We start from the raw sequence: 12,401 nt of genomic DNA on the forward strand, positions 1-12,401 counted from the left end.
TACTAAACTTCTAATTACATTTGGGACCAAGCTTATGATTCTATAAGACAAAAAAAAATGGAGCTTCTATTCAGCCCACAGAGATGTGTGTGTAAAACAGCAGTGTAAAGCTTATTATTTTTTTTCTTCTTCTTGGTCTTCGGGTTGAATAGGGACCATGCCAAAATCTGTTTTCGATCTGGGAGAATAAGAAACAAAATTTATCTGGTGCAAAAAAGTTTTATTCAATACAAAAGCTAAAAAATATTTCAGGAATTGCGGCTTTTTAATCTGTTTTACAATAAAAAATTTTACATCTCTAATTGGTTTATTGTAACATTGAATTAATGGACTTGATCTGTTTGTTAATACATTAAGTCACTGATACCATATTTAAAAATGATTGTTCAGTCCAAAGTTGTACTCCCAGCAGTAATGATGGACGTTCAAACAACACGTCCTTGACCAACAAAGAGCTCTTCATTAAAAAAAAAAGAAGAAAAAAAAAAACACATCGAGATAACCTTTGCCTTCTAAGGAACAAATTTTACATGCGTACAATCAAAATACTGCTTGTTTTTCCCAGACAGCATAATTTCCTTGCGTTGAGAAAAAGTCTCAGGTGGTTAGTTCTTTAACTGAAATCCATCGTCTTCTTCCGAAGAAACAATGACGATCACTGTTGCTATTCACCTCACAAATTCCGAAAACACAACCCTCCAATTTCAGTTAGCAGTAACACAAGTCAAATTACTGAACGGGGTGGCGCAGAGGCTAGCACACTAGAGTCGCATTCGTGAGGATGACGGTTCAATCCCGCGTCCGGCCATCCTGATTTAGGTTTTCCGTGATTTCCCTAAATCGCTCCAGGCAAATGCCGGGATGGTTCCCTTGAAAGGGCACGGCCGACTTCCTTCCCCGTCCTTCCCCAATCCGATGAGACCGATGACCTCGCCCTCTGGTCTCCTCCCCCAAACAACCCAACCCAACAAATCAGATTACAGTATACTTGAAGTAGTGGGGCAATGGGGTTTCAAGCACCAGCGACGTCACAGCCTGATGTCACAATGACGTAATGATGATGTAACAATGACGTAATGATGATGTCACAATGATGTAATTATGACGTCACAGTCACAACCTATCTATGACGTCATAATGACGTAATTATGACGTCATGATGACGTAATGATGAATTACATCATGATAGTGTAATATTTTTATGAAGTTATGATGACATACTTGGTGGACTTTTGCCAACAGCGTTGACCTTATTTCCACATGTTTTGATACTGACCTTACATAATATAATGTCTTTAGCTCACTGTGACATCATTTTTTTATGAAGTTATGATATACTTGGTGGACTTTTGCCAACAGCGTTGACCTTATTTCCACATGTTTTGATACTGACCTTATATAATATGACGTCTTTAGCTCACTGCGATATCGTTGACAGTGCCACAACCTACATAGCTATATTTTGTTAAGTCATGATGATGTCATGGTGATGTACTCGATGGCACTGACCTTACGTAATATTACGTCTTTAGCTCCTTGTGATATCATTGACAGTTTTTTCCTGTTGTCCCCTCCTCTAAGCGTTGCGACTACCTCACCCCATGTGTTACAGAACAAGGTTTTTACACACACACACACACACACACACACACACACAAGGTATGCAATAAAAACAAGCCTATATGTTTATTCAGATATCATTTAATGTAAGAAAAAAAATTGTTACAAAATGTTATTAATTTATTTTACACTTTTACTTAAATCTACTTCATCATCTGACAGATCAGTTTTATTTTTCAAGCATAAATACATGCAACGAGGGAACCAGCGATAGTGTTCCCTCCATGGATCATCACCATCAACGCAATCATGCAGTGTCCCACCACAGTAGAAACAGCTCGTGTGATCAGCAGTACCAGAGTAGAAGAAACCTGCTTCAGCCAATTCTTCAGCCTTTACTGGGATATATGAGGGCCAATCATGGAAGGACTGTTGACGTACTTGTTGACAGCAATACTGAGGCCATGCTGGTTGTGCTGTATGCATCAAAGAGAGTTTTTTAACTGTACAATAAGGACAACATGTGTTGATACCAGCAAGATGGTATGATGTAGGACATATATGTCTCAGAAAAGGTATGTTATCAAATTGCCAGTTACTCTCTTCAATGTTATAATACATACATTTTACAGTATCATGGTTACTGTTGTGATTTGGTCTATAGAAGCCCATCTCTGCTAGGTCTTCAGGCTTCAAAAAGTCGATGGGCCAGTTACCATTCTCAAAAGTCTTTAGATACTCAGCAAATGTAGGGTAAATTGTGTAGCTTGCTTACAATTCTTAGTGCACATGTTATGTGGTTACTAACTTGTTGTTTGCATTTTATATATTCTTATGATTAGATAACCAATTCTTACATAATTATTCCAGCTTCCCGTAATTCTTCTTCAATAAAAATAATCTCATTGTCTTGTGAGCAACTACCTGCTGCTTTTGACCCATGCAAAAAGAAAAGGCGTTCAACAAGTTCATTTGGGTCATCCCAGTACACATAATCAGGAGGTAAATTGCTGCTATGTGTCTTCCACTGTTTTACTTCTGGATCATTACCTTCTGTTTGCATTTTGTATATTCTTATGATTAGATAACCAATTCTTACATAATTATTCCAGCTTCCCGTAATTCTTCTTCAATAAAAATAATCTCATTGTCTTGTGAGCAATTACCTGGTGCTTTTGACCCATGCAAAAAGAAAAGGCGTTCAACAAGTTCATTTGGGTCATCCCAGTACACATAATCAGGAGGTAAATTGCTGCTATGTGTCTTCCACTGTTTTACTTCTGGATCATTACCTTCTGTTTCTTTCTCATCTACAGTAATTCCTTTACCACTATGAATACTAGGTTCACTTTCCAAAGTTTCCTCACTGAGCTGACGATGTGCTTTTAGTAAATTCGCTCGAGATGATTTTCGAACTTCGCTTACATCAGACTGATTTAAATGAAGAATGCATCGTATGATTGTTTTATATTTTATACTGTTATTAATATTAACTGGTTTATGAGCAGAATAACCTTTCTTATGGGCATTGGTAGCTTTTAAAATTTTTGCATACGTAAGAAGATCAGATTTTGTATAGCTTCTAGCTAAAGGTTTTTTTCTAAGAAGTAGATTATATAATCCTTTTGAACCATTGTATGTTACATCATTAATGATTATATCCGCTCCATCAATTACCGCTTATTCATTCCCTATCATCCACACATTATGGAGGTCATATCTCATACCATACACTTCATCACGTTCTTTAGGAGGAATTTGCCTTAATATCGATGATACTAATGTCTCATCAGGTGAAGTGAGAATACCCGGTTTCACATCATCTTCCACTTTTTCCTCTTGATCGGATGATATAACATCGGGTAAAATAAGATTTTCTAGTAGTGGGGCAATGGGGCTTCAAGCACCAGCGATGTCACAGCCTATCTCTGACGTCACAATGACGTAATGATGACGTAACAATGACGTAATGATGACATCACAATGATGTAATTATGACGTCACAGTCATAACCTCCGAGCGGTTCTGGCGCTACAGTCTGGAACCGCGCGACCGCTACGGTCGCAGGTTCGAATCCTGCCTCAGGCATGGATGTGTGTGTTGTCTTTAGGTTAGTTAGGTTTAAGTAGTTCTAAGTTCTAGGGGACTTATGACCTCAGCAGTTGAGTCCCATAGTGCTCAGAGCCATTTGAATTTTTTTGAAGTCATAACCTATCTATGACGTCATAATGACGTAATTATGACGTCATAATGACGTAATGATGATTTACATCATAATGACATCATGATAGTGTAATATTTTTATGATGTTATGATGACATACTTGTTGACCTTATTTACACATGTTTTGATACTGACCTTACATAATATGACGTCTTTAGCTCACTGCGATATCGTTGACAGTGCCACAACCTGCATAGCTATATTTTGTTAAGTCATGATGATGTCATGGTGATGTACTTGATGGCACTGACCTTACGTAATATTATGTCTTTAGCTCCTTGTGATATCATTGACAGATTTTTCCTGTTGTCCCCTCCTCTAAGCGTTGCGACTACCTCACCCCATGTGTTACAGAACAAGGTTTTTACACACACACACACACACACACACACACACACACACACACACACACACACACACACATACACACACACACACACACACAATGAAGTTACATTGAATTTTTTCATATATTCTGCATGTATAAAGAACATCAAACATGTGTAAATGACATCACTTTTCTCTGATTACACAACTCAATATGACACAACGTACCATTGCTAATGAGCTCCATCGTAGTGCTCGAAAAGTGTATCCTAGGCGGGCAGTTATTACCAAAGGACTTGATGACTTGCATTAAGCTGATTTAGTGGAAATGAGTGCATATTCTAAATACAATTCAGGTTACAAGTATATACTAACACTGATTGATGTGTACTCGAAATATCCTTGGGCAGTTGCTTTAAAGACCAAGTCTGGAGATGAAGTTACAAAAGCTATTAAGAAATTGTACAAACATAGTGAGAGAGTACCTGCATTTTTACAAACAGATTTTGGGAAAGAATTCTATACTTCAAAATTTAAAATGTTAATGATGCGACTTAACATTCATCATTATTCATCTTATTCCAATCTGAAGGCTTCAGTTGTTGAACGTTTCAACAGAACATTAAAAGGACTAATGTTTAAAGAATTTACAGCTACAGGCTCTTACAGGTGGATTAACATTCTACCACATTTAATTGATAAATATAATAGAACAAAGCATTCCACAATTAAGATGAAACCCTGCGATGTTAATGATAATCACCTTTTATCCACCCTCCGCCACACACCGTCAGGTGGCTTGCTGAGTATGGATGTAGATGTAGATGTAGATATAATAAAATACGTACCATTGACAAATCAAAGCAGAAATTTAAAGTAGGAGAGTTTGTAAGAATCAGTAAAAACAAAGCCATTTTTGATAAAGGATACACACCAAATTGGTCTACAGAAATATTTAAGATAATTGGAGTCCAAGAAACAAATCCTAGGACATACACTCTGCAAGATTTTGAACTAAATAATATTGCTGGTGCGTTTTATAGTCATGAATTACAGAAAACAATATACCCCAATACTTTTCTAGCAGAGAAAGTATTGTACAGGAAAGGAAATAAGGCATTTGTGAAATGGTTAGGTTTTGATAGAAAACATAACAGTTGGATTACAGTAACATAAAATGTAATTTTATTATATAAAATTACAGTTATTTTTAAAGAATTATATAAAATTACAGTTATGTTTTAAAGATATACCAAACGAACAACTGCTTCTTCAAGTTCCTAATAGTTATACCACAGATGCACACCATCACACAACACATCAGGAATTTTAAAGCATTTAGAAAAAAGGTTCGCAGGAGAGCTTCTGTAAAGTTTGGAAGGTAGGAGACGAGATACTGGCAGAAGTAAAGCTGTGAGTACCGGGCGTGAGTCGTGCTTCAGTAGCTCAGATGGTAGAGCACTTGCCCGCGAAAGGCAAATGTCCCGAGTTCGAGTCTCGGTCGGGCACACAGTTTTAATCTGCCAGGAAGTTTCAGCTTCTTCTTTATTCCCTCCTCCAAGGGCTGGCTATATAATAAAGAGGTGAGTATTTTTAAGCAGCTTGTTGACCCTATTGTCAACCTTTTGCATACGCTAAACATTTCGTTAGGCAGCAGACTGATACCACTTATCGATTAATTATGAGTTGCTGGTTGTAACTAAGACCACCAGCTCGGTGACCTATGAATAACCTTTTCAAAGTGCGTTTCTCCATGGAGTTAACAAATCATTACTTTTATTGACTTATGTAGATAACTCTTTGCTTGTGGTAAACATTTCGTCACCAACAGACCAGTATTGCATATCGTTTATTTAGCAGATACTGGGTGTAATTAAGACTACTAGCTCGCTGAGCTATGGATAACCCTTTGATTGTGGTAAAATTTCATCAGCCACCAATCTGACGTCACAATTCAAGCTGTTGACCTGATGGATAATCTGTAAACATTTCGTTTGCCAACTGGCTGGTATCACATAGATTAATTAGCTGGCTTTCAGTTATAATTAAGACTGCTAGATTGTTGACCTATGGATAACCCTCTGCATGGGGTACAAATTTCATCAGCCAGCAGGCTGATGTCACATTTCAGCATGTTGACCTGATGGATAACCTTTTAGTTTTGTAGAAGCTGCAAAGCATTACATCTTCTAACCTTCTGGATAACCTTTTAAGTTAAAAAAGTGTAACTTTAGAGATATCCTGGTGGAGTGTGTATATAAGCTCATTCACAGATCAGAGAAGTTAGAGTTCTACAAGTCATTAGCTGTGTTATTGATCTTGCTGCAAAGACCTACAAAAATGTGAGTATATGTTATTGCTTTAAGCATAGTTAAGCATTAACATAAAGATGAAATAATTTATATTATATCTTAAGATAGGAATCCTTCATTGCAGAACCTTAATGCTCTTGGCAGTGGGGCTAGCATACAGAAGGCAACAACGAGGTTGTCAACATTACCTATAAATGAGAAGTTCATAATACTACGGGCAAAAAGGGTTACTACACCATTTGGTCCAGCGGTGCTTGTGGAATTAGAAAGCACAAAAGTCTTTCTTCCTACTCGGTTTTCTAAGATGAGCGAGGAAGATTTGGAGTACCTCAACAGTGGAAAAGTTCATTTAATATATACTGGAAGAGTTGAGGAAAATAATATGGACACAGTTAGTTTTTGTGTAGACTAAGAAGAGTGTTTATAGTGTGTTTTATAGAGTGTTTTATAGTGTGACTAATTACTTTGCGTTTAGAAAGAAGAAAAATGTCTTTAGAATTTAATAAAGTATGTGCACATGGGAATGTGAAGGTTGTAGATATTAAAAGTTTTGTGAATGATGGGTGTGACAGAAAGCTTAAAGATGAGGATACACTCAACTTCACATTTACATTACACAGTGTCAGTGACAATGTTTTAGAATATAAAAGGCTTCTAGAAGAAGTAATTTTGAAAGCAATAAATGACATGTTCTGTAAAGGTGAGCATTACTTAGCTTATCTGAGATACAGCAAACTCCAATGTACTTATGAGACTGAACTTTTCGTATTCAATCCAAATGAACTTGCAGTACACTACTTCAAAGAATTGTTATATATGTTACAGACATCTTCGATATCAGATTCTGTGTTCTGTAGACATGACCATTGTGAAGCAGAGTATCATTTGAAAACAGATTTCTCAAACAGAGAAATCAAGTGTGTATATTCAAATTGCAAGCAATTACTTATCGGTACAGATAGACTGTACAAACTGTGGGGGCATGGCTACTAGTGCTCTACCGCAAAAGCGAAGAAGTGAGGAAGCAGATGTAGAATTAGAATGGACTGATAAACAATCAGCATTCCGAAAACTTATTTGTACTGGTGAAATATATAATCACAACATTCAAGACCCTCAACTTTTTTTGGAAAGGTGTTTTCCATTGTTTAAGACAAATGTTGAAACAAAACATCAGGCTTTGAAAATCAGTTGTTCTCTTTTGTGCATATTCCTCTCACCAATATCTGCTGAGGAAAAGGAAATTTATATTTCGTCTAAAAATAAAGAGTTCTTTATTTCTGATGGTATATATGCATGGTACACAGAACATGTTGTGGAGGCAATCACGAAAAAATTTGATTCATTTCAAGAGAGAGATTCAGGTTTAGCATTAAAGGAAATTGTAAAGCTTTGTGTAAATCCTAATGTAAATAAAGGCTTTCGAGTTGGGAGGAATCATGAATTGCCTGATGTAATTAGAGACAAGAGAGCGGTAGTTAGCATACATAGTAGTGATAATGAATGTTGTAAATGGGCAGTGTTATGTGCTTTGTATCCAGTGAAACAGAATAAATATAAGTTGTCTAATTATAAAAAATTTGAAAATGAACTTAGTCTGATATCAGTATACAAATCACTTGTAGATATAAGATATACAAAGCTGTCAGTATCAGTATAACACATTTTCACTTTTTGTAGAGGATACTTTTTCAACATATAATTATAATGGAAGTTAAACATACATATTTTAGAAATGTCAAGGATTGTCATTCCTACCGCAATCAGTTTATCAAAAACTACTGATGTTTTTGCCATTTCTATAGCAACTACAGATTCATCGAAAATAACCCTCTTCTTAAAATTTGGTTGGGCAATATATGCTGCTGCACCATACTTACCATTCCATGAGGTTACCAATCGAACATCTCGCATTTTTCTTACATTTTGCATAGTCTTACCAAAGGTACTATTATTCATTAACTTAAAAAAGTTTTTTTCAGAATCGTTTTTAGCTTGAATCCTTTTTCTTGTGTTGATTTCAATATATGGTTTCATCCATGCCTTCTGAGAAAATGATAGAATTCTGTGAATCTTTTCTAATTCAAGACCTGAAGAGAGGCTTTGTTTAAGATTTCTGTAATGTAAAACATATTTCGTTTTATCATAAAGTGTACACATTAATCTAGGTGGGGCTTTACTATTACTTTTAGGAGATTTCATTTTCTCGGGGCACAAAGGAAAATCCTGATGTTGGTCATGACATTTTTTGGGATACTTCAGATCAACTTCTAATATGTATCCAACACCAGCTTCATCCAATACATTCATTACATTGAATGTTTGTAACTCATCTGTTGTTAACCACTTACAATTACCAACAGGTAAGTATTGCATCATTGCCCACCCATACATATTATTTACATCAAAATATCCAATGAATGATTCTTCCTTAGAAGAGTCATAACTCTTCATATACTTGTTATTAGCTACAGCATGTCTGTGTGAGCAATGAACAATACCTCCTCTGATTCCTCTTTCAACAAATTGTAATTGGGTTACATCTGTAATTCACTCCAATTTTACATTAGTAGATTTAAGAAGAGCATCCCAAGCTAAACCTGGTGATGTTACATAATGAGCAGGATCTAATTTATATGTAGCAAGACATAATTTTCTGAAATTTTCAAATACATCAGCTAGCAATAGAACATCAGATTTTAAGTATATATCTAAATAATCTCCAATAGTTTTACATTTAAAAAGAGTCCATACATCACATGGACGTTTATACTCTAAGTCTGATACAGTTTCACCAGTTAGAAGACTTTGGAAATGTTCTCTCTGAGGTAGTTTTGCTTCTTGCAATTTCATTTCATCAGTGATATACTCATATGGGAAGATACCTTTCTGACATACTAAAATGAACTGATTTTCATCATTAAAGTATTTTCTTGTTAATTGTAAACGGCATTTATCCATATATGAGACACATTTTTCTAATGAACAAACTAAAAAATTTAGAGAGTCTATAAATCGGTATTTAATGAAGCCAAATGATCTATCAGCTATTACTTTTATCACATATTTTGTAAATGCCTTGTATTTCTCAGTATTGTAGGTATTAAGGTGACACGACTTTCATTCTTTTTTGAAATTTCCTTCCCCTCATCAGATACCTTGCATTCACATAAATCTTTTATAAGAAAGTGAGCATCATAGTTAAGTTATGGAATATTACTGGTACTATCATACTAGGCTTATAATTTAAATTACAAGATTGATGTGCTGCTCCACGAAATTTTCCAGTAAAATGACAATGATCCTTGACTCTTACATCAGTTGTAAGGAAGTGTTTTTTACATATATGGCATGTTTTAGCGTTTTCAAAGAATTCTTTGTCCTGATCATTCATCTGTAATTGCTTTTTATTCTTAAAGTACTGTAACATATTATCCGAAATTGCATTTAGATTATCAGTAAACCACTTCATACAATCTAACCCTCTATAGAAGTAAAAATTGGAATATTTTTCATCATGAGTACAATGTACATACATTGCAACACTGTATGGCATATGAACATGAACAGGTTCTGAATGAGATCTCTCACTACTTTGAGGAAATGTTGTAAAAGGTTGCAACATACATTCAATATCACCATAAATAACAAATGGTAACTTTTCGTTATTGCAGTAGTTTTCAAATTGTATAGTTTTAGTTTCTTTACTTGGCATTACTGTTCTCAAAGCCCGAAATTTAATACAATCTTCGAAATGCACCTTCAGTTTATCCTCAGTATAAAAGAAACACAAACATCTTTCACAGAAGTGAATCGATTGTTTATGGCTTGTTAGTGAAGATCTCATCAAACGAGATAGATTGGTTATGAAGTAGAAGTGATAAATATTAGAAAAATCAGTTTGAAATACTAATAAATTTGGATGCCTATTATATCTTTGTTTGCTTATATGTATAGGTACAAATTTAAACTCTTTATTTTGAGTAATATTTTTCCTTGCAACCATCCAATCACCATTATCATACTGAATTCCATAGACATTAACTGATATACCTGGATGCTGCCTCTCGAATTGAGTAAGATATTTAAACTCAATTGGAAACGGAATTCCAGTAAAATTAAGTTCATTTTCAAATTTTTTATAATTAGACAACTTATATCTACTCTGTTTCACTGGATACAAAGCACATAACACTGCCCATTTACAACATTCATTATCACTACTATGTATGCTAACTACCGCTCTCTTGTCTCTAATTACATCAGGCAATTCATGATTCCTCCCAACTCGAAAGCCTTTATTTACATTAGGATTTACACAAAGCTTTACAATTTCCTTTAATGCTAAACCTGAATCTCTCTCTTGAAATGAATCAAATTTTTTCGTGATTGCCTCCACAACATGTTCTGTGTACCATGCATATATACCATCAGAAATAAAAAACTCTTTATTTTTAGAAGAAATATAAATTTCCTTTTCCTCAGCAGATATTGGTGAGAGGAATATGTACAAAAGAAAACAACTGATTTTCAAAGCCTGATGTTTTGTTTCAACATTTGTCTTAAACAATGGAAAACACCTTTCCAAAAAAAGTTGAGGGTCTTGAATGTTGTGATTATATATTTCACCAGTACAAATAAGTTTTCGGAATGCTGATTGTTTATCAGTCCATTCTAATTCTACATCTGCTTCCTCACTTCTTCGCTTTTGCGGTAGAGCACTAGTAGCCATGCCCCCACAGTTTGTACAGTCTATCTGTACCGATAAGTAATTGCTTGCAATTTGAATATACACACTTGATTTCTCTGTTTGAGAAATCTGTTTTCAAATGATACTCTGCTTCACAATGGTCATGTCTACAGAACACAGAATCTGATATCGAAGATGTCTGTAACATATATAACAATTCTTTGAAGTAGTGTACTGCAAGTTCATTTGGATTGAATACGAAAAGTTCAGTCTCATAAGTACATTGGAGTTTGCTGTATCTCAGATAAGCTAAGTAATGCTCACCTTTACAGAACATGTCATTTATTGCTTTCAAAATTACTTCTTCTAGAAGCCTTTTATATTCTAAAACATTGTCACTGACACTGTGTAATGTAAATGTGAAGTTGAGTGTATCCTCATCTTTAAGCTTTCTGTCACACCCATCATTCACAAAACTTTTAATATCTACAACCTTCACATTCCCATGTGCACATACTTTATTAAATTCTAAAGACATTTTTCTTCTTTCTAAACGCAAAGTAATTAGTCACACTATAAAACACTCTATAAAACACACTATAAACACTCTTCTTAGTCTACACAAAAACTAACTGTGTCCATATTATTTTCCTCAACTCTTCCAGTATATATTAAATGAACTTTTCCACTGTTGAGGTACTCCAAATCTTCCTCGCTCATCTTAGAAAACCGAGTAGGAAGAAAGGCTTTTGTGCTTTCTAATTCCACAAGCACCGCTGGACCAAATGGTGTAGTAACCCTTTTTGCCCGTAGTATTATGAACTTCTCATTTATAGGTAATGTTGACAACCTCGTTGTTGCCTTCTGTATGCTAGCCCCACTGCCAAGAGCATTAAGGTTCTGCAATGAAGGATTCCTATCTTAAGATATAATATAAATTATTTCATCTTTATGTTAATGCTTAACTATGCATAAAGCAATAACATATACTCACATTTTTGTAGGTCTTTGCAGCAAGATCAATAACACAGCTAATGACTTGTAGAACTCTAACTTCTCTGATCTGTGAATGAGCTTATATACACACTCCACCAGGATATCTCTAAAGTTACACTTTTTTAACTTAAAAGGTTATCCAGAAGGTTAGAAGATGTAATGCTTTGCAGCTTCTACAAAACTAAAAGGTTATCCATCAGGTCAACATGCTGAAATGTGACATCAGCCTGCTGGCTGATGAAATTTGTACCCCATGCAGAGGGTTATCCATAGGTCAACAATCTAGCAGTCTT

At 35.1% G+C, this 12,401-nt stretch overlaps 1 protein-coding gene across 3 annotated transcripts; it reads right to left on the bottom strand.

Moving 5' to 3' along the window:
- Positions 1 to 5,272: 5,272 nt before the first annotated feature.
- LOC126260587 (uncharacterized) lies at positions 5,273 to 12,161 on the bottom strand. Of its 3 annotated transcripts, none has more exons than XM_049957926.1 (2): positions 12,107 to 12,161; positions 5,273 to 12,028 (listed from the first exon to the last, which is right to left on the bottom strand). In XM_049957926.1, exon 2 carries the CDS (start codon positions 11,152 to 11,154, stop codon positions 9,601 to 9,603), a length of 1,554 nt encoding a protein of 517 aa, XP_049813883.1. In that variant the 5' UTR covers positions 11,155 to 12,028; positions 12,107 to 12,161; the 3' UTR covers positions 5,273 to 9,600. The 3 variants fall into 3 exon arrangements, with proteins under 3 accessions (XP_049813883.1, XP_049813897.1, XP_049813889.1); XM_049957940.1 differs by having other exon boundaries at positions 5,273 to 12,012; positions 12,107 to 12,154; XM_049957932.1 differs by having other exon boundaries at positions 5,273 to 12,032; positions 12,107 to 12,151.
- Between the last annotated feature and the right edge of the window lie 240 nt (positions 12,162 to 12,401).

This window comes from Schistocerca nitens, chromosome 1 (assembly GCF_023898315.1).
Source record: "Schistocerca nitens isolate TAMUIC-IGC-003100 chromosome 1, iqSchNite1.1, whole genome shotgun sequence".
In the NCBI taxonomy this organism is placed as follows: domain Eukaryota; kingdom Metazoa; phylum Arthropoda; class Insecta; order Orthoptera; family Acrididae; genus Schistocerca; species Schistocerca nitens.